This window comes from Silurus meridionalis, chromosome 24 (genome assembly GCF_014805685.1).
Source record: "Silurus meridionalis isolate SWU-2019-XX chromosome 24, ASM1480568v1, whole genome shotgun sequence".
Lineage (NCBI taxonomy): Eukaryota > Metazoa > Chordata > Actinopteri > Siluriformes > Siluridae > Silurus > Silurus meridionalis.
The window spans coordinates 14,147,080-14,174,725 of NC_060907.1; the positions used below are offsets into that span (position 1 = coordinate 14,147,080).

The window sequence follows — 27,646 nt, forward strand, 5'->3', positions numbered from 1 at the left end:
TTCCTGTGGAAGACTTGTGCACTTTGCCCCTCTATTTTCAGAACTATACAACATCAAAAAACGTGTGACAGGTTTCTGTTTTGATTAGTTTGAGCATGTGGGTTTGTGTGTGTGGGTGGGTGTGTGTGTGTGTGTGCGTGTGTGTGTGTGTGTGTGTGTGTGTGTGTGTGTGTGTGTTTGTGTGTGCTTGCCTGTGTGAACAAAATGTCTCTTGTGGCATCTCAGGCAGCAGCAACGGGTCAATGTTGATTATCATTATCACTATTATTATTATTATTAGTAGTAGTAGTATTAGTTTACAGTTGTCAAGAGGTCACATGTGAAATTTCTGGCCTTCTGAGTGTGCTTTAGATCATCAGTTGTCATGTACAGAGGATTAGGCCGATTAGAGCTACTACAACTACTGTACAAATCCATATTATGGCAAGAGATACTCAGTTATGTAAAGAGAATAGACCATCATCAAATAAATGAAAGTCAGCCAATTGAGAATTGAGAAAAAAATCTCAATTTCCAAGCAGTCACCAAAACCATTAAACATCAAACGCTATGATGCAACAGGTTCTCAAAGGACCATTCCAGAAAAGCAACACCAAGAGCTACCTCTGCTGCAGATGATAGGTTTATTGGAATTATTAGCCACATAAACCACAGATTTATATAAATACTGCTGTGACTTGGTTGTCTACGCCTACGCCGTCGTCTACGCTCCTTACACTTTCCAGTTTCTTCTCAGATGCAGGCTGCTTCAGTTAAGAGTTGTACAGCCGACAGAAAACCACACCACACACACATACACACACGCATGCACATGCACCAAGACCACCTTAAAACACACAGATTTGAAGTTGAAACAACCAGCTTTTCAAATCAAACTAGGAGTTATACTATAATTACATTAGCAAAGTCCATTTCTACACACATCTACACTTATGCATGAGAATACTTATGCATATCACGATGTTCTTCTTTTGCGCAATAACGCACATGGCCTTGCGCTTGCATGGCCTTTCGACCTGCCATAATTCCTGCAGCATGTGTCATCATGTGCACTGACCTCATGAATGTGTGTGTTTTTCTTTATTATATACAACCTTTTAAAGGCTTCTAGGTTGGTGCAGGGTGTCAGGGTTTGCGTCGTGACTCTGAACCCATCATTGCGCACAGAAAAAAGGTGCGAAAGTGCACGTTTCTCGGTCACGCCTCTTTTGATATTCACTCGCAAGGAGGAAAAAAACTAAAACTCAGATATTAGCTCAAGAGAAGCGTTTGCACGTTTGGGAAAGAAAATGTTGAATAACGTGTACTATGGACATATTAGCCGAAATGATGTAGAAAGATTATTGGGGAAGTATGGGAAGGATGGAAGTTATCTCTTGAGAGACAGCCAAAGCGAGCGCGGAGCTTTATGTCTCTGTGTCAGGTAAGAATATTTTTATTTTATTGCCTATTTTGTGTTATAATACATGGTTAAACCTTCACGAGTGCAAAATAGCAAATAATGATCATGCACTCATATGACAGTAACAGTAACTATGGCACTGATGAAAACAAAATTCTAGCAGGACGGTTGCATATGGATACAGTTATTTTTTGGCACCGGAAAACCAAAATGACTTCTTCAACTGTTGACGCAAAACTGAATGTGGTTAAAAATGACATTTTATGGATGAAATAGTAAAGCACGTGTCCTTTGGTTTTTATTGCATGAAGGAAAGCTCCATTTGTGCACACATACAGGATTGTCCAGTCACATCAAGGCTGGACGTTGGAGGTAAGCAATCATTTATTTGGATCTATTTGATATATTTCACACCTCAATACTATATTTACAAATCTTAATTTACAAAGTGAATGTAAAAATCCTGAGTCAATGCCACAGCACTAATACCATTTTTGTGTTTTTATTTTTAATTTTTATTTTTAATCAGGGTTTTAATCAGGGTATACATTCACTAAAACCATTAACCCTGGGACTAAATGCAATCTGTTACAGTTAAAATATTTCATTTCTATTTACATACATGCTGAACAAAACCATCTTTTATTCCCCTGTGCTCTTTTTTTTTTAAAACAAATCTTAATCTGGTCTATAAATATAATATATAATGAAATATGATATATATTTTATAGCACTATTCATCTCAATTGGTTAGATATGTTGGTAATGTTTAACCTATAAAATATATTTTAATAATACAATAAACAACACTAAAATGTTCATGTCAGTCTTTGGGGGATTTGTGTTTTATTGATTTTATAAACAGTGATGAATGTAGGCACATTTGACTTATTGAATAAATTTACTTAGTATGCGACTCTGCTAATGTTTCTCATCGGATTAGATTACTCAATTTTATTTCACTAAATGCAGTTAACAGATGTTAACATTGTGTTGGTCTGATTTTTGCTGCCAAAACAGTAATTTCATGGCATTAACAGCATTAAGCTCTTCAGCAATTTACCTCATCTGTTGCTCCCCACATGCATCAGTGAGGAGTATCATGTATCTCACCCACTAACAAGTGCCATTAAGAAGTAATAATTAGTGTTATTCACCTCACCGGTCATAATGTTATAATGTTATTTCCTAGTCTGTGTATATATTCTCCCTTGGCATCCGGACCATTCAATTCTACAAACATCCAGCTGAAATACTTTACCATTCCTCTTGTAAAAATTGCCAAAGGTGTTTTTCACTTATGACCTTGTGATTCACTTCATCCCAGAGCAGTTCAATAGGATTTAGATGTGGTGACTTGCAGGCAATTCCATGATATATTAACTTTTCAGCCGAACATTTGCTTTCTAAGTATGTATGTTTCGAGTCTATTTTTAAGGTGAAGTACGTTCCAATTAGATGCAGTCCAAATTGAAGTGCGTTACACTTAATTAACAAACTGGAGTTATTTCACACTGAATAAGTCTACAACCTTCCCTGTTTTAAAACAAACCCAAACCATTAAGCGTCCATTCCCATATCTCGTAACATCTCCTCTCCTGTTCTTCATCTTATATACGTTTTTCTGTTTGAGCCAAAAATGTCACATTTGTACTCATCTGTTATTTAATTTAATTTAATTTAACTTATTTTCATTTTTTTTTGCATATAAACAAAAGGAACATGCATGGGTTTCAAAAATGATAAAAGACTAGGTTTCCAAACTTTTAATAGTTCATACATACACATGTATACAGAGAATAAAATGTTCTCAAAGTGCAGGTATGAGGTAGTGAGTACAGACAATGACAGTACAGTGCAAATATCTGTGCATGAAAAAAATATAGAGATGCAGAGAAATAAGGTATAAATGTCCAGTGACCATCAGGTGACTAAACAGAAATCACGTAGTAATTATACAGTTGATGAAGTTCATAGATTGTGTAGTGATTGATGGCAGTTACGGGACACTCAATGCCAAGTGCCATCGAGTGTTCACACGTGCTACACATACACCTGCACTAAAATGACCACAATACCTTGTAGAAGTCTTTTAAGTTTTTTTGGCGCTTTGTATCAGCCGAGCCTCATTTTGTCACATGAATTATACCATGATTCATTTTAATATAGTTGCATTCTGCAAAAAATAAACTGTACACATGGTCTTCTAATGTTACTTTTAATAATCCAGATCACATGATTTAAAAAAAACAGCGGAAATAAAGTACACTGTGGCTTCTAAGTGACAGGCATGAGACAGAAGGGTTGTGTTTTCATGTCTGTGGTTGTTTGCTAAAGCCTGAACTGTCTTTATAACATACCCACAAACCTTAGACACACAACACCACACAACACAATAACCAAATGCAATGGCTGTAATGAATATTTTCCTTTTTTTTAATTTTAAGATAAAAAAAAAAAAAAAACTATTAATTGAATTAAAGGCTAAATTTAGTGATGTAATTTTAGTTTTTTTGTTGTTGTTCTCAAGTATTATCTTGTTTTGAAAGGAATTTATTTGTGGTGAATCAGACCTGAGTCAAGCCTGGTTAACTTCTACTATGATGGCAGTGTCAATAAGAATTGAAATTTTTTTATCTACAGTTGATATAGTTTGATCTTATACCTATTGTAAAGGATATATATTTATATTGTAAATGCATGCTGCAGCCCTGGATTTCTGTCCATCTATTGTTCCAATAGAAGTGGAACCATATTTAGGCTTTAGCTGTTTTAGCTCAACTTCTGAGATGCTTTTCTGCTCACGATGGTTGCAAAGGATAGTTATTTCAGTTACTGCAGACTGACTTCCTGTCTGTTCAAACCAGTGTGCTCATTCTCCTTTCTCATTACAAATGCTTTTCTGCCTGTCGGATTGAAAATAACAGTCAGTCAGCATTTTCTAAAATGCTTAAACCAGCATGTTTGGCACAATCTGATGTTTAAATAATTATATGCCATTGTGCATTAGCTACATGATTTTGCTGATCCAGTTATTACATGAATATGCAGTGGTTATTAGTAGGTTATTCCTATTAATTAGCCATCAAGTTTACAGTATCTGTCAAAATGATTGAAACACTAAGTCTTTTATTGTTTTTGAGAGACCCAGACATAGAGAGAAAAACACAATGTGAATCATGATGCTTTCATTACTGTTTTGATTTAATATTGAAAAAAAAGGCTTTTTATTGTTTCTCAGCACACAGAAAAAAATATGATTTATTGATACATTTTTTAAAGATCTTTTTCTATTCATTTAACTATGTCTAGAAATCATAAAAAATACCAAATGTGATCAATACACACTATTTCAAAACCTACACCTAAAACTAGTACATGTGAAACAAGGTTGTTCTGCTCTGATTGTCCAAAGATTTTGTGCATGATGTAACACTGTAAGAGCAGGACATGCGTTACTGTCACTATCTTGTTGCTTTTAAAAACGCATGTAGTGATCTATATGAACTTCTCAGCAAAGCCAGAATGTTGGATGAACACACTGATGGATTATGTATGGAAGTCCTAAGAGGCTCTTCATTATAAATTTTTTTTCTGTTTCTTGTTTTGTTTTGATTTAAGGGGCAATTTTGTACCTCAAGAAACAAAATTGTCCACACTGCAATGAAAGCTCAAAAGCACAGTGTACCGTATTCACTATATTCTTGCAAATAGTTTTCGTGGGTGTTTAAAGTGTGTGGGAGGATGATTTACGGCTTAAACAATAAAACAATAAGCATTTTTGGGTTGGCGTCTGTTTATCTTGGTTTTTCGTTTATCGCGGGCGGTTGGTAAACTGGGGATATATATATATATATATATATATATATATATATATATATATATATATATATGTGTGTGTGTGTGTGTGTGTGTGTGTGTGTGTGTGTGTGTGTGTATAAACTATGTTTGTAAATAATAAAATCTTGAATCTTAAATGTGTTTTTTTTTTCTCACCATTTCTGCAAACCTTTGAAGACCGAAACCAAAGAAAATGTGCAGTGGTTCCAGTCACTGGATAAACTCATTGAATCCTTCAAAAAGACCCCTCATAGCATGGTTCCCCTTCTGTACCCTTTTGAAAAGTCACTTCTAAATGAAGAGGAGAGACAAATGAAAGGTAAGCGTGTGTGTGTGTGTGTGTGTGTGTGTGTGTGTGTGTGTGTGTGTGTGTGTGTTTGTGCTTGCTTATCCTGTCATCAGGATTTGTGGTTAGGTTAACATGCCTCAGATTGTGTTAGATATGATAGAACGTTTAATTCAATAACTTCAGTGCATTTCCGAATGAGTAACTGCTATCAGATTCTGTCTGTGCTGCGAGACCCAGTTTTCACTCATTAACCAGTGAAAGAACACATGAACATATCATTTCTTGGAAGAAGAGAGCCACAGAGAGCCACAGCTACACACTCAAACATAGAGCCATAATTTAATGTGTGCTGGGGCTTGTGCTCATTTGTAACTTATGCTAATCAGGGGAAGTATAAGCAACTATATAACCAATCTTTAATAACGGTTAAGCCGTTTAAACATTTGTCACTTCACGCCTTTAACAATGGACATCGTCACAAAGCAGCTTTACAGATATAAACAGATTTAGAATATGACTCTATAAATAAGTTCCTATAAGTGTGTGCCATGAGTAAGTCAGTGGTGATGGCGTCATGGAAAAACTCCCTCAGATGATATGAGGAAGAATCGTTGAGAGGAACCAGGTTCAAAAGGGATCCTCTTTTGACACAGAATATCCATTCATTATTAGTATATAAAAGAGTAATTATTTAAGTACTATATAAGTATAGTACGGAGAAAAATGCTGAAGCACACAATCACTTTTAACCTCATCAAGAGATCCAGCTTCGATTCATTATTTTTAGTGTTATCATCCCACGTAAACAAATTTAAAATATATATTTTTAACTGCTGGCATGGTGGCGTTTCAGGAGTCTCTATTGTAGCGATAAAACAGTGATAGAGATCGTAATAGAGATAGTGATAGAGATAAAGTTGCAATTTTAAGTTTGACACGAGCGAGTGCTTTGCGGTTTCTTTGTAATGCGACAAGTTGCAAATCAATGCAGTGGTAACGACATGCCTCGTTTGCTGTCTAAAAGCAAAACCTCACAATCTCGAAGTATGGTTTGGATTCAGAATCTTCTGCTTTCAGACAACGGATCAGTATGACTGCAAGACAGTGGACTACCTTATAGTTTCATGACATTACAGCAACAGCAACTTGTTGCGAAAGAAAAAAGCCATCTACTTTATTTGAAGTGCAGTTTTTTCTTCTCTGTATGCTCAGAAAACTATTTGCAAACACACAAGAAAAAAAAATGTGACTGCATACTTTTTGGGGGGAAAATAATTAACAATGGAAGTGATTATTTAAAAGTTAGGTCAGCTAAACCCTCTGACCCCCGGTAAACATTTAGATCGTGAAAGGACTAAATGGTTGTTATTGTGTATATTATCTTTAAATATATCCTTAAATAATGTCAGGATCTTTCCGGCATGTGCCGCGCACTTCCGGTTTCGCGGCTATCTTGCCCTTTTTCCCCCGCCTCCCGGTATTTAAGGACACCAAAGACTTTAGCTCGGGGCCAACTTATATCATCGGCTTCCAAAAGTCCCTGAGGAATATTCTTGCCACCCTTCCTTCTCCTGCTCCTGTTACTTTTCCTGACCCCTGTTCTGCTCTGTTTTGGTTTTGACCTCTGGACTGTTTTTGGTTTGTGTTTTGCTCTGCCCTGTATTGCCCTGTTCACCTGTGTTAAGACCCTGGACTGTTTTTTTGCCTTTGCTTTATTGCTCTGATACTTTTCTAATTAAAGCCTGTTTTACCTAGGTCCTGATTGCATCCTGCATTTGGATCCTCCCATCCACTCACCTAGTCACCCGCGCTTCCTGAAAGCATAATCTAGCCTTGCGTCATGATACTTCTGACAGAATAATTTGGCCGTGTACCATGTCCCAACCCTGCTCACTGACAAATAATTTATGAGCTAACATAATAAAATACTAATATATTTTAATGATATAATATATTTTAAATTATGGGTGTACTGCAATGCTATTTACTGCATCTGTATCAGTGCTCCAAATATCTATAATCTGTATATGGGCTTAAACCCAAAATAGTCTTAAATTTAATTACACTATATTGCAAAAGGTTTTTGGAAACTTTAAAGTTACACCCATATGTGCTACTTGAAAATCTAGATTTTCTCATCCTCTGTTATTATAATCTCTGCACATCTGAGAAGGCTTTCCACTAGATATTAGAGTATGGCTGCAAAGCATATTAGAACAATTGACCGGTTACCTATTCAAGTCATAGTATTATGAGATATAAACTGATGATAGAGAAATTATTATTTTTCAGACATTAATGAAAAATATCTTGGCTAGAAATATATATATATAATGTGAAAAACAGGCAGCTTGTCATGGTACCAAAAAAAGTAACCATCAGTCATATTCAGAGCAAGGCCCTCTCTCTGGAAAACTCTTTACCTTTAACTTGATAAAGACTCCCTTAATAAATGATAATTTTCTCCACACATAAAGTATAAAGATATAAAAATATACATATGAAATTAGATATAGATAGACCTTTTCTCCCAGGTAACAGAACATTGGTAACACAGGCAAAAAGGATATTAGACAGTGTTCAAATTATGTTTATCTAAACAGAATATATAAGAAATAGAATATTTATCTGCATATTCAGTTACTGTTTGCACTGTTATGTATGTTGATTTTTTCTTTATTGTCTTTCTAGTAGTAATAGTAGTAATAAATATTAAAACCAAGAAAAAATTATGCCAAAAATTTTAAGTTAAGTAAAACAACCAGAAACACTGTGTGAAAAGAAAATAAACCCCTTACAATAAATGTATTACAAAATTATTTGTTGAAACATCTTTTAATTGTGTTACACCGCTTAGTCTTTTTGGGAAGAATCTATCTTCTTCTTCTTCTTCTTCGGATCATCCGTCTCCAAACCACCCTGTCCTCTACATCTGCCTCTGTCACACCAACTACCTGCATGTCTTCCTTCACCACATCCATTAACCTCCTCCTTAGTCTTCCTCTTTTCCTCCTTCCTGGTAGCTCCATCCTCAGCATTCTCCTACCAATATACCATATGTCCCTCCTCTGCACATCTCAATCTCGCCTCCCTCACCTTGTCTCCAAAACGTCTTACATGCGCTGTCACTCTAATAATCCTGTCCATTCTCGTCACTCCCAACGAAAACCTTAACATCTTCAGCTCTGCTACCTCCAGCTCCACCTCCTGTCTTTCACTCAATGACACTTTCTCTAAACCATACAACATCACAGGTCTCACCACAGTCCTATAAACTTTCCCTTTCACTCTCGCAGATAACCTTCTATCACAAATCACTCCTGCCACTCTTCTCCACCCACTCCACCCTGCCTGCACTCTTTTCTTCACTTCTCTAACACACTCTCCATTACTTTGCACTGTTGCCCCCAGGTACCTGAACTCCTCCACCTTCTCCACCTCTTCTCCCTGCAACCGCACCATTTCACTGCCCTCCCTTACATTCACACACATGTACTCTGAAAGTCTTACTCCTACTGACTTTCATTCCCCTTCTCTCCAGCATGTACCTCCACCCCTCCAGGCTCTTCTCAACCTGCTCCCTACTCTCACCACAAATAACAAACATCATAGTCCATGGAGACTCATGTCTGACCTCGTCTGTCAACCTGTCTATCACCACAGCAAACAGGAAAGGGCTCAGAGCCGATCCTTGATGCAGTCCACCTTCACCTTGAACCAGTCTGTTGTTGTTTCTACTGCACACTTAACTTCTGTCACACTGTCCTCATACATGCCCTGCACAACCCTCACATACTTCTCTGACACACCAGACTTCCTCATACAATACCACAACCTCTCACAACTTCTCCTCTCTCAGCACCTTGTTATACACTTTCTCTAAATCCACAAACACACAATGCAACTCTTTCTGACCTTCTCTTTACTTCCCTATCAACTTTCTCAAAGCAATTAAGGCATCTGTGGTGCTCTTCTTTGGCATAAAACCATACGGTTGCTCACAGATGGTCACCTCATCTCTCAGCCTGGCTTCCACTACTCTTTCCCATAACTTTATGGTGTGACTGTTCAACTTAATTCCCCTGTAGTTACTGCAGGTCTGCACAACTCCCTTATTCTTAAAAACCGGTACCAGCTCACTTCTTCTCCATTTCTCAGCCATCCTCTCACCTTCCAGAATCCTGTTAAACAATCTGGTTAAAAACTCCACTGCCATCTCTCCTAAACATCTCCATGCTTCTACCGGTATGTCATCTGGTCCTACTGACTTTCCACTCTTCTTCCTCTTAATAGCTGCTCTTATTTCTTACTGATCCTATCCACTTCCTGCTTCACAATCTCTACACCATCCAACCTTCTCTCTCTCTCATTTTCCTTGTTCATCAGCTGCTCAAAATACTCCCTCCATTTTCTCAACACACTCTCCTTACTAGTCAACACATTTCTATCTCCACCCTTTATTGCTCTAACTTGCAGCACATCCTTCCCAGCTCGGTCCCTCTGCCTGGCCAATTTGTATAAATCCTTTTTTTCTTCCTTAATGTACAACTTCTCATACAGCTCCTCATATGCCTTTTCCTTGGCTTTTCCTTGGACGGATCCCCTTGTACTCCGGCCTACTTTTATCATCACTCTGTCGATCCCGATTCTGTTTTGCCGACCTCTTTCTCCTTATGCTCTCCTGCACTTCCTCATTCCACCACCACGTCTCTATGTCTTCCTTTCTATTTCCAGATGTCACACCAAGTACCTTTCGAGCTGTCTCCCTTATCACTCCTGCAGTAGTTGCCCAATCATCCAGCACCTCTTTACCACCACCGAGCCCCTGTCTGACCTCTTCCCTGAATCTCACAATACAGTCTTCCTCCTTCAGTTTCCGCCACCTAATTCTTCTTTCAGTCTTCACTCTCCTCCTCTTCTTCTTCACCTCCAAAACCATCCTACAGACCACCATCCGATGCTGTCTAGCTACACTGTCCCCTGCCAACACCTTACAGTCTCCAATCTCCTTCAGGTTGCATCTCCTACATAGAACATAGTCCACCTGTGTTCACCTTCCACCACTCTTATACGTCACCCTATACTCCTCCTTCTTCGTAAAATAAGTGTTCACGGTTGCCATTTTCATCCTTTTAGCAAAATCTACCACCATCTGCCCTTCCACATTCCTCTCCTTAAGACCATACCTACCCATCACCTCCTCATCACCTCTGTTCCCTTCACCTACATGCCCATTGAAATCTGCTCTAATCACCCATTGTTCATTCCTAGGTACACCTTCTTCCACTTCATCTAATTCAATTTAATTCAATTCATTTTTATTTGTATAGTGCTTTTAACAATGTACATTGTCTCAAAGCAGCTTTACACAGATAATGTAGTGATTAAAAGTGAATATGTTCTTTATAAGTAAGTTTGTCCCTGATGAGCAAGCCGGTGGCGACTGTGGCAAGGAAAACCCCCCGAATTTTCCTTCTCCTCCATCTCACAGCCAACATGTGGAGCATAAGCACTGATGACATTTATCATCAACCCTTCAATTTCCAGCTTCACGTTCATCACCTATTAGAAACTCTCTTCACCTCCACTACACTCTTACTGTACTCTTCTTTCAGAATCAACCCTACACTATTTCTCTTTCCATCTACACCATGATAGAACAGTTTAAACCTACCTCCAATGTTCCTGGCCTTACTCCCTTTCCACTTGGTCTCCTGAACACACAACATATCTACCTTTCTCCTACCCATCACATCAGCTACCTCTCTCCCTTTATCAGTCTTAGTGCCAACATTTAAAATACCAACCCTAACCACTACTCTCCTACACTCCCCTTTTTCCTGCCGTCTCTGTAGACGTCTTCATCCTCTTCCTCCTCTTCCTTCAGCCAACAGTAGCCCAATTTCCACCGGTACCCTGTTGGCTAACGATACCTGTGGCGGTTGTTGGTAACCCGGGCCTCAACCAATACGGTATGAAATTCTTATTCGTGATCCGCATGTTCGATTTGGCACTTTTTACACTGGATGACCTTTCTAATTTGGGGAGAATCTATCAAAATGGCAAATATTTGCCATGATTAAAAAAAAACAAAAAAAAAACCGGAAAAGTTATTTCAAGTTAAAAGGGCAAATTCTGTGCTCAGCCTGCTTTATTCACCCCACAGATTTTTAGGATTTGGATCCAGGTCTGGTCTCTGGCTAGGTCATTCAAAAACTTTGTTTTTCTTTTGGTTCCCTCTGTTGATGACTGATTTGGGACATTATTGTACTGAAAAGTGAAATTTCTTTCCATCCTGATGACACTTACAGGCACATAAAGGTTTCACTAAAATCAACTGGTATTTGTAGCTATTGATGCATCTGGCAACCTTGATTAAAAAAAACAGTACTGGCAGCGTTAATGTTGCCACAGCTATGGGGTTTTTTGGATGTTGAAAGTGAGAAATAGTTTCAGTTTAGTAGTTCTCAGATATTCCTGCAGCTCTTTTAATGGTCTCGTAGGTCTCTTGGTGGCCTGCCTGGAAACATTTCTCTTGTGCTTTTATAAATTTTGGAGGGTTAGGGTTTAAATATAATAAGTCTAAAATCTAAGCTGAAGTTTAAAATATTATAATATTAATAAGCCATTCTTGTGTTTTATTGTTTGTCTTGTTTGACTTTTTGGCTGTGGCACCTGTGCATGTGGTTTTAACCACAGCCCTCAGTAGAAGATACATAATCAGTCATATAGTAGTGCATATTATCTCTTTTTACTTAGAATTTAGCTCTAATTCTTTTCTTCCTATGTGTTTATTTAACAGGGGAATTAGCCTACATGGAAATTTGAGGATCTACTGTGACCCATCGAGAAGGAGTGTGCCTGTGTAAATAATTTTGCCTTTTCTAAATTACTTTTAACAAGCGATGCGAGCATTTTTATGTATAAAATGGCTAAAAATGTATATCTCTCAAGTGACCATATAGGCCATGACCATGATAATATCCCACAAGATGGCAGTGGAGCTGCTAAAAAATGTGAGATGGACAGTATAGTTTCACTTTTAATTTCTAAAGTGCAGCGGGAAGTTTTTACATTCAAGACTCTTCCCCAGTATATGCCGTGATATGCCATTAGTACTCAGGAAATCACAAAAGAAATCAATTAAAATAGCTTTTAAACTGCAAATAAGGACAGTCTTGTTTCTTACATTTATTAATTATAGTGTTGTACAATGTACACCCTTCTGGACATCGTGACCATTTATGTGACTCTTTGCTAAAATGAGTTTTTATACTAATTAATTTGTTACAGAATGCATGACAAAAAGTGATACTCTACACAAAGAATCTTTACTATATAGTTTAGATGACATGTTCCAACATTACTAATTAATGTGCCAAAATATGTGCGAATGGCAATCTGTACATCTGTAAATGCAGTGTACGTCATTAACTGCTTTGTGACTAATGTATTGTATAAGTTGCACTAAAATAAGCTGTCTTTACACTTGTTCTCTATTGTAGAATGTTTATAAGGAAACTGTGGTTAACCTTTAATATTTCTTTTTTTTCTTTTTTTTTTTTTTGCTTTAAAGCTACAGTTGCAGTTTTGACGTTATGTGTTTTAAATGTTTAGACATTTAGACCTTTTGAAATGACAAACTCATTGATAAATAATAAACTTATTAAACTGATAATCTAACAGAACTGTAGTAATAAAGCTAATGTAAACTATTATTTCCCAAATACTAGACTTGCTATAGCAAATAAATACAATTTGAGAAGAATAAACCTACATAAAAATACATGACTACAATTAATTACTAAATTTGGGAATACATGAAGCAGTACATAGCATTTCTGCTACATGGCTCCAGTGTAAATGTTTCAGTGCTATGTCTGGAGTTTGGCATGTACTCCTTATGTCTACATGGGTTTCATCCAAACACTCTGGTTTTATACAATCCTCCTAAAAACATGCCTATTCAATTATATTTACAGCTCACATTGTGTTTCCTAGTTCGACTAGGAAATACAACGAATAAACATCAGAGTAGTGAGAATAAGTTGAGAAGATAGCGAGAGAGAAAAAAAAAAAAAAAAAACCCACAGTGCTAAAACCCATAGGCCCATTTCAGTCAAACAAAACTGTTTTTTTTTTTGGTAATTATATTATTGACAACAAAGTGCAGGATGGAATTTGCAATCTTAATCTCACTGATATCTTATTGGTTTAATTTTGTTTATTTTTTTTACAAGCTTTTTATGCATTTTTCCTTTTTGAAAGATTATATAATTTTATACTATATATATATATATATATATATATATATATATATATATATATATATATATATATATATATACACATACCTAAGAACATCTGTAAATGTATATATTTCCGTATCTTAGTATTGCTAATCTAATTATTATGACTAAGAGCCACACACACACACACAAAATTACATTTATAGCTCTGAGGCAACTCAGTGGTCACTTCCTGTGAACTGTGCATCATCATTTATTTCCTCTTCTTAAGGGTTTTATTTCATGTTTTATATTAAAATCACAATGGAAAAGCTACAGCCGTTTATTTTTATTTCTCACTGAATACACCAAACTCTATTATTCAGTTTCTTTAATAATTACTTTGTTTCATATATTCATAAATCCAACAATAAATAGATATCCACGTTATCTTATTCAAAGATATGATCAACGTATGCGGCAGTAGAAAAATGTCTGACTTTCTCAGCCTTCATGTCACTGAATGACATAAAATATACAGTATGGGTGAATGCCCTCAACTTACATCATAAACACAGAAACTTTATTCATTATGCACATAATTACATTAAAGGTATAATAAAAAAGCACCACTATATTAACCTACATAACCATTACAGTAACCAGCTCTAAATGTATTTCAAAAAATATTTTTTATTTTAGATCATGTGAAATATGAAGCATACAGTAGATCATACAACGCTGGAGTACATATTAAACAAGATGGAAAGTACCCACATGAAATGCTCTAATGCCTTTAAGGGAAGGATGTGCATGTGCTAATGGCTTCACTGAAATGTGTTACAGTATTAGGAGATGATGCAATCAATGCAAATTTATACATTCTTATTCAAACAAACTTTATAAACTTATATGTTACATTTCTTTATTATGCATGTACTGTTTTACATTTCCATCATAGGACTTTAATTGCAGGCTATAAACACAGTGTGTTAGTATATTACAGTATTTACAAAGACCTAAGCATGCCTGGGACCATATATGTAATGTCTTGAGTGTCTTTTAAAACTAAACTAAAAACATGGAGCATAGTGCATCTCAAGGATACAATACTGATGCTCTTCAGGTTTTGTGGGGAATGAAATGACACACAAGGTGATACATATTGTTTACTCATTTAGAACCACATCTTTTTGCACAGCTTTCCTGTTTTAAGCTCTCATCCACCCAGAAAAGCTTTTTAGTATAGTGGCTTCTATACAACATCACCACACTGTGTTTATCACAATTCCATTCTTTTGTGTAGCGCCAAAAATAAATAGTTTGATCTAACTGGTAGCTTTGTATGATCTTTGTTTGATCAGTTTGATTTAACGGGTAGCTTTGTTTGATCTTTGTTTGATCAGTTTGATATAACTGGTAGCTTTGTTTGATCTTTGTTTGATCAGTTTGATATAACTGGTAGCTTTGTTTGATCTTTGTTTGATCATTTTGATATAACTGGTAGCTTTGTCTTAATGCTGCTTTAAATGTTGTTGGTACAAAATAGTTCTTCATCCTGACACCTCAAGAATTTCAGCCGTTTCTTCAATTTGTTTTGGTGTAACCTAGGACAAATTAAAAGAGAAACACGTTTTTTTATTGCAGCTTGTACAATATGGCCAACAGCACACACTGATGAAAGGTAATTAATTTACCTGATTAAAATCTTCTTTCTCAAGAAGGATTTGAACTTTCTTAGATGGGTTTGGAATGGAGGGAAATAGCTTCTCAGTTAACCTGAAGAGGTAAACGATGTCAAATAAAAAAAAACACACAAACATTCATTCTTGTTGAACAACATACTGTACATCCACAAAGCCGGTATGTCCACATAGTCCATACTGTTTAACTTCTATTGGTCTTCTTTTACTGTTACACCATTCTCTATACATTTTCTACTGTCAAATTTTACCTAAAGCTACTTAAATGACATGACAATGTTGTTTACTGGCAATTATACATGCTGTGATTATTCATCAGCACTGTTAGGTTTGGATCTTCCATCGAATTCATTAATGTACTGTTTAATAAGTGCGCACTGTTCTGTGGATTTATTTTTGTACATTCATTATTTATTGCACTGTATTTTCCACATTACCATGTTCTGCCATCATTCTTCAGGAACAACATTTTAGTTTAAGATGGATGAATTACAATCAAACTTACTTGCCTTGACAAAATTAGAATTTGTCTACGTTTACTTTAGTATAAGTTATTGTAATATACTTAAATTGTTATTTAGGTTGAGTTAGAGGACACCAAGGCGAGAGGTTGCTCAGTGGTTAAAATTTTGGGCTTCTGATCAGAAGGTCATTAGTTCAAATCCTGCTGCCACTGCTGGTCTTTTGAGCAAGGCCCTTGACCCTCAACTGCTCAGTTGTACGAATGAGATAACTGTAAAAAAGTGTCTTACTAAAAATTATTATAATTTTTCTATATAGTCTATATAATTCTTTATAAGCTTATTTAACTTATAATGCAAAAAAAAAAATGAAAGGTTTTCAAATTTCTAAAGTTAATTGATTTATACTTCAACTCATACAATATTGTAAGCAACTTAAGTGTGCTATCCATTGTCCTCGTATTGAATTATAACAACATGGATATCTTCTATGGTATAAACAGAGGGCCTCGTTTATCAATGTTTTGTTAAAAATGTTTGTGTGCAGAAGTGTGCATGAGTTGATCACCCATGACATGCAAAACATATATTTTTAAATCAGCCTGGTTTGTATGTAGTGCCACCAACGTAAGCTCTTTTTATATGTGAACAGATAGCTGGGAGCACCAAGGGAAAGTTGAGGTAGCAGAAGTGATTATTTTAGGTCAGTTATTTCTGACTCAGTTCTTCTGACTCACTTACATGGCGATAAACATATTTAATAAATTAGGTTTATATTAAGAAAGCATTAATGTTCCAACAGCTGATGCATGTGTTAACAGTTATAGCAAATACGCTTCATTGTCTCTTGTTTATATGGTACATTTCTTTAGTTATAATTGAATCTTTAGTTTTACTTGTGCAAACTGATGACTGAGGTTTGTGTTGGCATTAATATATAATAGCATTGTTCACAAGTCTTTCTCCAAAGCACTTCTGTAAATTTCTCTGGATAAAGATGACTGCAAAATGACTGCTGTAAATCCATGTAAATGATGTTTAGAAATTGATCAAGTCAAGGTTAACTTGTCTTACATTAGTTTATCTAATTAGGATAACATGTAATCCAAAGAAAGTTTACCTTTGGAGCTTGCAGACTAAAATAATAGCCAAAAGAATCATTGGAAGAACCAAAGCAATGCATATAATCACACTTGCATTTAGTGCTGGAGTGCTGGAGATCTCCGGGTCAATCACTGTTTTAAAGAGCACACACATTATTATAGAGACATAATGACATCATTATAACATTACACTTAAAACCATGGGGCCAAAGATTTCTTTTAAATTACTTACCCACAGGTTTGCTCCAGTCACTCCAAATATCATTATCATTGAGACAAGCATCATCATGTTTGGTCCTGATTTGAATAGTGTAGCGACTTGTTGGTTTAATGTTTGCATATTTATATACCAAATCATTTTTCAGGTTTTTTATCTAGGACAGTTAAAAACATGTTAGAAACACTGAAGAAAATATACAACCTGGAATTACAAAATTTGTACATATTCTTACCTCATTATTGATCTTTAACTCATAAATAAAACATGCGTCTGTTTGAGAACAACAACTTTCTGGCCACACCCACTGTATTTCCAAAGTTCCTGAATGAACTAAAGCTGTAATATTGCGTGGAGGATCAAGCTTTTCTGGAATTGAAAAAAAAAAAATATATATATATATATATATATATATATATATATATATATATATATATATATATATATATATATATATATTTATATATATATATATATATATAATAATAATAATAATAATAATAATAATAATAATAATAATAATAATAATGATTTTAAGTATAAAAGTAAGTTTGCTTTAATACTTGAGTTTCTATTGGTGTTGTGAATGTGATTTCTTACCAATTTCTACAATGTCATTATAAAATTTGCATACAGTGTCGAGATACCATTCATGGAAATACTGAAATTTACAGCCACTTCATTTGATGATGCTATAATTTGGCTTTGGCATTCAACCAATTTCTTTGAACCATCTAAGGTACAATTTAAAGGGTGGCCATTTGATTCTGAGCAAATCTGATGAGGAAAAGAGACACACTGTTTAACATGGTAATAATTTTTACAATTAACTAAACTAAATAAAATCTTCATACAAACTCAATCATTCAAATTACCAACACTTACTGATATGAAGCAGAATAGTGTGCATCCCCAGGAAGTGAATCTGTGCTCCAGGAACAACTTAATACTTTTACATTATAAAGGAAACATTGGGGTGCAAGTAAACCTGCAATGAAGTCAGAAATTAAAGTAGGAATTAACATTGACACTCACAGGAACAGCATCATAGCTGCTTGGTAACTTCTAGAATATACAGTAGCCAACGACTAAAAAGGAAACTGAAAATTAATAGACAAATTTAGTGGGTCTAGAAAGCCATCATCCCTATTCAGCATTTGTTCCTTTGCTTGTATAATGCTGTAAAATTACCCTGTTCTATTTATTTACATACATTAACCACATTAGCAATTCTAAATATTAATGACTAAAATTACAAGTACAATAGTTTTTAAGTGTGCACCATTTTGTAAAATTGCACTTCCTGTTTCTGATCTGCTTAAATACATTGCGTTCAGAAAACAATTTATTTGCAAGTGACACTTAATATTATATGTAAACAATATTTATGTTTTATAGTTGCTTGTTCTTCAAGAACAGCTAGCTTAGGTATGATTATTATACAACACTTTGCCCCAACACTACAGTCATGGGTTTTTATATTTAAAAAAAATGAAAATGTGCCTCTGTCAAGAGAATTTTTTTTTTCTGATTGACCGCTATAAACTTGATGTTTCAGCTTGTAACATTACATTTCTGCTGCATCAAAACCCAGCAAGAGGACAAATTATCTTTTTTTAAAACACTTTTACCACCTTTTACAGACATTGCATTTTCACATCTACAGCCACCTTTCAACCAATAACCAATGTCTTCATGAAATGAGTTTCCGTGCACAAAGATTATTTTTAGATTCATAGATGTTCTGTATTATTTTCAATAATTTTATATATATATATATATATATATATATATATGTGTGTGTGTGTGTGTGTGTGTGTGTGTGTGTGTGTGTGTGTGTGTGTGTGTGTGTGTGTGTGTGTGTGTATATTTTTGCATAAATTATATTTTAAAATGTTTGCCCGTCAAAAGAAAATAAAAAAGCCTAACACATTATTCTATTCAAAGAACTCAAAACAAAGGCAGAGTAGAGCTCAAGACACAAATTTCCCCAACTATATCAAATTGGTTAATTAATCAGAATAGATCATTAAATAACTAATGCAAAATGAAGCCAACTCATTATTATCAGGCAAGAAATGTAAACTTAAACCATCAGACACAATACAAAGCATTTCTACATTAAAAGTTATTAAATGCTGCCTTAAGTAGCCATAAGTAATTCATTCAGAATCCTGACTATTGTGTAATAGGGCAGTCTATTAAGTGTCCCCAAGACCTTAAACAAACTGACTGTCTAAATCTACTGTAGACTTGTTCATTTCTTCAAAGTGTCTGCTTTTAACTGTGATACGCATTAAATACAAGTCAGAAATTAAGTTAAATAAATATAAGTGGGTTACTTGAATTTGAGTGATTCCCATCGTTTGGCAAATGCTGCAAACAAGAGCAGAAATACACATTCAAATAATTATATTGTTTTGTCTACTATAAAATTACTAGATAACAACAGTGGAGTGCTGTACCTGAGAACAATGGTCACAAATATCAGTGTTTCCATCTAAAATATAAAAATCAATCATGTTACAAAAATAGACATCAAGATGCCAGCAAACTTTTTCACATCTTTATCAATTACTTAATGGAAATGCTTACTTACAGTTATCATCTGCCAGAACCAAGAAAGTCAATAGCAATCCGTACAGCCTCATATTAAAACTACGGCATGAGAGTGCTTTGATTACCACGTTGCCAAGTCGCCAGTAGTTCATACAGTATATTGTATGTGTAAGTTGTGGTATAGAAAAAGCTAAAAAATCATACAAAATATTGAGAAATGTAAAAGTATCCAATTAAAACTGTGCTTACCTCTTGAGGTCATTTCATGTGAAGTTACACAGTAGACTTTCTTCTGAAACAATAAGTTACACAAGGGAAGGGAAATCGGCTGAAGTTTACTGGAAAGCATATTGAGGAAGTGACAACAGTGAATGGAGGGGGGTTTTTCACCATACTTGTCAGCCTCCTCTTAAAGTGATAGTGTAAAAATGTGTTAATAACATACACATGTCCAAACAGAATACATTTTACAAACCAATTATAAAGAACACTTTGGGAACAAACCTATATCTCCACTTAGATTTATGTTTTCTAGTCACAATATCAAAACAAACCCGGCTTTTATACAGTATATACTATTTTTTTTAAAGTACACTGCTGTTACCTCATACAAAATCTGTTTTATATTACACTGAACTGCTGATATTGCAATACATACTTTCTATCCTGCATTGACAATGTAAACACTTGATGAGAGAGAAGAGAAACAGTATTTCGATTCCTCTGTATGTCTGCACATATGGTGGCATTGATAAATAAAAACCTTGAACCTTGAACCAAACAACAAAAAAGGGTAAATAAAAATAATAAAAAACGATGTTTATTACTTGTATATGAAGTATTGTGAATCTGTTTCTTGTCTGCTAAAGGGGGAGAATTTGACAGAGTAATTATTAGTCTAACTTGGCTGAAACAGGCGACTGGGCAGGTAGAGTGTAATTATTTGCACCTGTGTCTTATTGTGGGCATTCTCCTTATGTTTGTCCCTCTGTGAGTTTAGAAACTTCTGTACGCAGAGGCCAGCAAAAGAGCGAGTGACTAGCTGGCAGATCTCACAGCAAACGTACACACGCACAGCGTGAACGCAGGGCGGAAACTGCTACTACGTGGCTGTTGAGCCGTGTAATTTTGTTTAGTGTTTACTCTAAGCGAACTGAAAAAGGGCAGTATAAATAAACAAGAGCCTAGAACTTAGTTCCTGTTCAGTCTGTCTTTCATGTCTTCTTCACAACACAGCAGTAACAGGACTGGTAATGGATAACAATGTATCATCTTGTAGCTCTGACAATACCCTATCCTTACCCTAACCTTACAGTTAGAAAGAAGGTGTCAGCTGGATATCCACATCTCAGAGAATTCACATGATCTGCCAACACCACCATACTGGCAAAGATGGCATAGTAGTGGTTTTAGTAGTAAACAGTGGTGGATGAAGTATACAAACTTTTTACTTGAGTTAAAGTAGAGATACGGTAGGTAAAATATGACTCCAGTAAAAGTAAAAATGTCCCTTTAAACTTTTACCTGAGTAACAGTGCAAAAGTATTTGCCTTCAAATGTACTTAAGTATTCAAAGTACTATGATTTATTATGTTCCTATTATAATTTCTTTCACAAGACTCTTGTGTAATCAACTCAATTTATGCAGAAATACTTTAATGTTACTCTCAGCACACCAATCTATTAAGAAAATGATACAGAACTTCCACAGAACACAAGGCAGATTAGAGCTCAAGACCCAAATTTCCCCAACTTTATCAAATTGGTAAAATGATAAGAATAGATAAATAACTAACCAGCTTATTATTATCAGGCAAGAAATTAAAACCGAAACCATCAGCCACAATACAAAGCATTTTCACAGAAAAAGTTATTGAACGTTACTGGCATTTAGTGGTTAGTGGTAATCTATTTAGAATCCTTACTATTGTGTAATAGGCCAGTCTATTAAATATGAGACCTTGAACAACCTTATAAATAGTTTTCTCGAAAGAGAAGCTGACTGTCTAAACCTACTGTAGACTCTTTCATTTCTTCAAAGTGTCGAGCTGGGTTACTTGAATTTGTGCGATTCTCATGGTGTTGGCAAAACAGAACATGTGCTCTACCCTGATTGGTGGCTTGCTGCGTTCTTGACCAGTTACCTTCTTATCCACTTATAAATAAAAAGAAATGACTGATTTTGCAAAATGTGGTTGAGTACAAAGTAAGATATTTCTCTTTGAAATGTAGCGAAGTTAAAAGTAAAAGTCTCCACAAATGGAAATACTTCAGTAAAATACAGATACGCAAAAAAGCTTCTAAGTACAGTAATGTATTTCATTTACATTGTTACTGTCCACCACTGGTAGTAGAGGCTGGATAACATCAAAAGAAAGCTGTGTAACTATAGTTTCCTTTTTATACCCTTGGCATTGTTGTGTTTCACATGTGGATGTAAGCTACCTAAAAACGTACTGTCTTTTCATGTAATCCGAGACAGACTGATGATGTTGAGAGCAGGGCTCTGTTGTGCCCAAACCATCACTTCCAGGACTTTTTGTTCTTCTCTACACTGAAGACAGTTCTTATTGACGTTAGCTGTATATCTGGGGTCACTGTCCTTCTGCAGAATACATTTACGGTCAATCAGACCCCTCCCTGATGGTATTTCATGATAGATTAGTATCTGGCAGCACAAACTTGTACAGAACCTCCTTCATGCTGTGCTGTTGCCTGCAAACACTAATGATTGTAGTGCTTTCTATCCTTCTAGTGAACAAACTGCCTCCTGCTACAGCCTATTTCACATTTCATATTTGACTAATTAATCAAGAGATCCCAGTAACAGAGTTTGGCTGTTTCTCGCCTAGTTTTAAGCCTCCTACAGAGTTGTTTCCATTTCAGTTAAAGACTGTTTCAACCTACACATAAAACTGATTATCAATAGCACCTGTTTGGTATATTTGTTTAGACATACACCTGACTCTGATCCTACAAAATCTCTAAATTTTTCAACAGGTTCAGTTAGCCTGGCTTAGGGGGCCTAAATTATTTTGTGAAAATTGTGCAAGTCCGTTGTATCGGTTTATGACTGGCAAATTCCACCAGATATAACAATTTTGAATTTCTTAAAGTGTGAAATCATTATTTGTTTTCATACTTTCCATTGATTTATAGATATGTTGCGGAATGTCTGTTAAACAATGTCCTGCTTTCATAAAGCATATGCATCCACCCCCAGCCTAGAGCTTTTCCACTTTTAGTGGAAAAGTGAAGCTGAAACTGAAAAACATTTACTACATTTATTATTAGGTTTAGTTTTTGCAGACAGTAACTATATTATGTTATAACTATATATGTTAGAAAAGTGAAGAAAAGAGTGCAGGCAGAGTGGAGTGGGTGGAGAAGAGTGATAGCAGAATTAATTTGTAATAGAAGAGTATCTGTAAGAGTGAAGGGAAAGTTTATATTACTGTGGTGAGACCTGATATGTTGTATGGTTTAGAAACAGTGGCATTGAGTAAAAGACAGGAGGTGGAGCTGGAGGTAGCAGAGCTGAAGATGTTGAGGTTTCCGTTGGGAGTGGCGAGGATGGACAGGATTAGAAATGGATTTATTAGAGAAACAGCCTATACAGGACGTTTTGTCAGATGCCACCCAGATAAGGATGGATTACCCTTTTAATCTGGTTTCTCTCAAGGTTTGCCTACAAGGTATCTTGTAGGCAATAAACTGGCACATTCTTTTATATAACCTTATTACCGCTTTATCTGTGTAAAGCTGTTTTGAGAAAATGTGTAATGTAAAAAGTGGCATACAAATAAAATGCAATTGAAAATTTTATTGGATTATTGCTCCGGCTTGGTTTGGCCAGAATGTGACACTACATAATCACAATGTAAAAAATAAAAATATGGCATTAACAAAATATTATCACATTTTGGAGTGATAAATTTAGTTCTCCAACATATTATGTATAAGGCACACTTTAGTTAGAATCTGACCCTTCTGCAAAAGCCAACACATTAATTTTACATGCCACTTCCTGAACATTAATATACAATGACTATACCCAACTATACAAAATTGGTCTTTTTCCCATTCTGTGTTGAGTGTTGCGTGTGGAAATCCCAGAAAGTCAGTAATTTCGAAAATGCTCAGTCTAGACTGTATGGCACCAATAATTAGGTTACATTTATGGTCAAAGTACTTAGATGACATTCCCCTTCTTTCAGTTCAAGCTCTTGAACTGTGTCTGCATAATTTGATGTATTATGCTTCTGCTTGGATGATTAGATAATTGCATGAATGTGCAGGTGTATTTATTAAAATGGCCAGAAAGCATATAAATAATTTCTTTAGACAAGAACAAGAATGCACTGTTTTTAAGCTCACTAATGGCCCAGAGTTTGATCCATTTTGCACCCCCTACTGGTGTAACAAAGAAGAAAAGTTCAAAATGAACCTACTTGAGCCAATCAACTTTTCCCTGTAATGAAATATTGAGCAACTAGTAGGATGCGACTGACATACACCTTTAGTATAATTATCAACTGGCCACTGTCAAACAGTCCACAGGTAAAATTCTTTTACGGGGATTTGGACGATTTGTCTGCATGACAGTGGGTGTGTGGCCCATCATCAGCTATGGGTGAAAAGTTGACGAACCTGTGGGTAAGACCCAATGATTCTCACTTGTGGTTTGTTACATTAACTCTACTTATTCTACTTATTTTTTGTGATTTGAATTTTGCCTGTAAACAAAGAAAGAAAAAGAATCCCGGCTCTAACAAGGAAACAAGCACCAAAATGTGTTTAAATTTGACAAATGAACAGAGCACTTACTCAATGCTGCCTGTCTCCATGAGTCTTCATCCACACCATCGCTGACCAGGATTTTATGCTCTTATTTAGTTTTCTGGATTGCAGGATTCAGTCCTTGAAAGGTGATTTATTATAAGTGGCCAAACCTACAGGCACAAGTTGCCTGGCTAAGAGGGGTAAATTAATATTGTCCAATTTTGGACAGAAGATCTGCTTGACAGAAAGATGGCAACTGTGCGAAGCCCTTGTATAATCCAGGGTAGCCTATTGTTAAAAAACCTGAGGGGAAAAAAGAAGCAATATTAGTAGCATTAATTAATTAATGTTTAGAAAGTTTATGACTCCTACAATCCTCTAATCCCCTATAAACCAAAACAAAAATATGAATTACGAGTTGATCCTCAGTGGGTGCTTAATGTGAATAATAATAATAATTTATATATATATATATATATATATATATATATATATATATATATATATATTTATTTATTTATTTATTTTTTTTGTCGAATCAACTAGCATAACTGAAAGATTGAAATTATGTAACCTTAACACAACTGAGTCATTAAAATGTATTAAACAATAATTAACAATAAAATTAATTAAAACATCAAACTCTAATATTTAATTTCATATATTTACCACCTAATGTTAAGATTGCAAAAAGGGCTTCAGTTCTTCGGGTGGAGAATATTTGCATATTACAAACTATAGTGTACACTGATATTGTTTTCCACGATGCCTCTTACTGTTGCACATTCTCTCACTGTTGCACATTCTCCTATTGTGCACAAATTAAATTATTTCTCCTGTTGCCTTTTTTAAATTGTTATGGTCAAATGTATGGTAATTTTATTGGAAAAATTATAAAATACTGTATTATTTGTAATATATACAGCACCTTTGCACTCTTGTAATATGTTTATTGCATAAACACCTACATTTATATATATCAGGTTTAAATATTTTTTTAATAACATGACAAAAACACAAAAATGTAAAGAAAAATACCACCAGAGATGCAGACTTATAATTTGCACCGCTCCTCAGAGATTGTAAGCCAGTGGTACCACTTGTAGGCACTGGTCTGGAAGTGGTGAACAAACCCTAGCTTCGGGGTTTGCCAACCTCTTCTCACAATATCTAGCTTTTTTTTCAAAATTGGATTTAAAAATTTGTCCGAGACCAAATCAATTTCTCTTTCTCCATAGGCATAAAAAAGTCTAAACTCTGTATTAATGTGTGAAGAGCTATATACATGTTTTGCTAGTCAAAATTGGCTGTAACGGTTTCCCTCTGACCAACTAATCAGAGGACAAAAAAATGCTGACGCTATTCTGGGGAAGCTAGCTGCCCTGTGAGGCGAATTAGAAATCTGATTAGTTAAAGAAACAGATTTATTTCTAATAGAGACAAAGGTAAAAAGGGCAGCAGTACTGATTGTGAAGGCCCTGGGCAGATTAGATTGACATGGCAGCACATAGAGTCTGAAATCTGATTAGACAAAAACTCTAACATCCACATCCACGTACTGGAAGCAGTGCAGCCAAGAGAAACGCTACGAAATGAAGAGAATAAACTGGGGAATAAATTAATACAATTTCATGGAACAAATATAAAAATTTAGGTTGTAAATGTAGGTCAGTGATTCTGATAGTGTTTAGGCCAGCAGAGAAGGCCTTGCTGACCCTGACCCACCACTGTATATATATATATATATATATATATATATATATATATATATATATATATATATATATATGCAAAGGTGCAATATATATGACAAAAAAATAGGGAATAAGGTGCAAATGTGCAAAAGTTAAATGCAGAAGGGTGTTATTTGAAAAGTGACTATAACAGTGCAAAAAGGCAACATGAGGTAGAATGTTGTAATTTGTGCAACAGTAAGAGAATGTGCAACACTAAGGGGCAGCGTGGGAAACAATGTAAATGTATAGTATGGAGACATATTTGAAAATATTCTCCACCCAAAGAACTAAAGCCATTTTTTATCTAAACATTAAAGTGATGAAAACTGGGTCAGCTAAAATAAAGCTAAGCAGTCTTTAAATATTTGAAATATAAAATTAGGGTTTGATGTTTTAAATGATTTTATTGAACTGCTATGACAGATAATTTTTTTATCAAGGGCATGTTTGAGAATAGTGGTCCAATTTGTTTTATTACCTAATTATATGACCATTATATGACCATCCATCACTTATAGGTAAGTATGCATGAATATTACATAAGGTGTTAAATTTGCACTAATGCATATGTATTTAATATAATATAAAAATGTAAAAGCTAACCTAGTGATAGCTGGAGACAACCTTCTACTACTGCAGCCAGGAGAATACAAAGCACTTAAGAAGATAATGAACGCCTGTAACAAGCATTCAACAAATATGTTAGTGGCTAAAGTGACTTTTACTACACATATACATTAAAGTATAGTGAACGTCTTTCTTCACATATCCCAGCAATGTTAGAAAGCTATGGTCAAAGTACAGGGTCAGCCCTGATACAAATCCTCTGGAGCAAAGAGGTTTAAAGGGGCTTGTTCAAGAGTGGCTGGTTGGTGATACTGGGGTTTGAACTGCAACCAAGAGCCTTATACAGTGATCCGTCAGTTTTCCCACACTGTGATTTCCTTGTTACATTTTTTGGTCTAAAATTGTCCAATTTGTGAGTAATTATCGTCATTTAAGGTTGAAGGTTGAATTCAGGAGATAAACAGCTCTTGAGCTGGAAACAACATTCATGGCAAACCTCTTAATTCATTTTTTATTTATTTTTTTGCACCTAGGGAGAAAATTATGGACGGCAAGTTTGCTGTAAAATGTACTTGTTTTGTAAAATAAAATGGTTTATTTTGTGCTAATTGTTTTATTTGTTCATTATTTTAAGATCGTTAGTGTTCTGAAACAATGCAGAAGGCAGTTTTATTTATAAGCTCTAGACCTAAAAAAAAAAAAAAAAAACATTTGTGTTGATTCAACAAAGTTAATTATCCTTAATGTAAAAAAATCACA

The 27,646-nt window shown here is 35.2% G+C and overlaps 1 protein-coding gene and 2 long non-coding RNA genes across 4 annotated transcripts; 1 reads left to right on the top strand and 2 right to left on the bottom strand.

Annotated features, from left to right (window-relative positions):
* Positions 1-1,162: 1,162 nt before the first annotated feature.
* On the top strand, positions 1,163-13,689 carry LOC124378038 (SH2 domain-containing protein 1A-like). Its single transcript, XM_046837504.1, has 4 exons — positions 1,163-1,423; positions 1,714-1,774; positions 5,420-5,561; positions 12,334-13,689. The coding sequence occupies exons 1-4, from the start codon at positions 1,290-1,292 to the stop codon at positions 12,357-12,359; spliced, it is 363 nt and encodes a 120-aa protein (XP_046693460.1). The 5' UTR covers positions 1,163-1,289; the 3' UTR covers positions 12,360-13,689.
* A 743-nt stretch (positions 13,690-14,432) lies between these two features.
* Positions 14,433-20,185, bottom strand: LOC124378039. 2 transcript variants are annotated; one of them, XR_006924142.1, is made up of 11 exons: positions 20,052-20,185; positions 19,843-19,901; positions 19,709-19,743; positions 19,586-19,619; positions 18,129-18,231; positions 17,844-18,020; positions 17,479-17,612; positions 17,259-17,400; positions 17,044-17,158; positions 15,457-15,538; positions 14,433-15,366 (listed from the first exon to the last, which is right to left on the bottom strand). It is a non-coding gene; the product is annotated as an uncharacterized LOC124378039 (long non-coding RNA). The 2 variants fall into 2 exon arrangements; XR_006924143.1 differs by having other exon boundaries at positions 19,843-19,917; positions 20,052-20,152.
* Positions 20,186-24,629: 4,444 nt separating this feature from the next.
* Positions 24,630-27,461, bottom strand: LOC124378041. The gene is made up of 2 exons (XR_006924145.1): positions 26,924-27,461; positions 24,630-24,887 (listed from the first exon to the last, which is right to left on the bottom strand). It is a non-coding gene; the product is annotated as an uncharacterized LOC124378041 (long non-coding RNA).
* Positions 27,462-27,646: the final 185 nt, after the last annotated feature.

Bases quoted from the DNA above. Each gene is read 5' to 3' on its own strand.
- LOC124378038 (XM_046837504.1), top strand. From the start codon at position 1,290: ATGTTGAATAACGTGTACTATGGACATATTAGCCGAAATGATGTAGAA. The intron at 1,775-5,419 runs GTAAGCAATCAT...AAACCTTTGAAG, and splicing joins ATCAAGGCTGGACGTTGGAG to ACCGAAACCAAAGAAAATGT. The intron at 5,562-12,333 runs GTAAGCGTGTGT...TTTATTTAACAG, and splicing joins AGAGGAGAGACAAATGAAAG to GGGAATTAGCCTACATGGAA.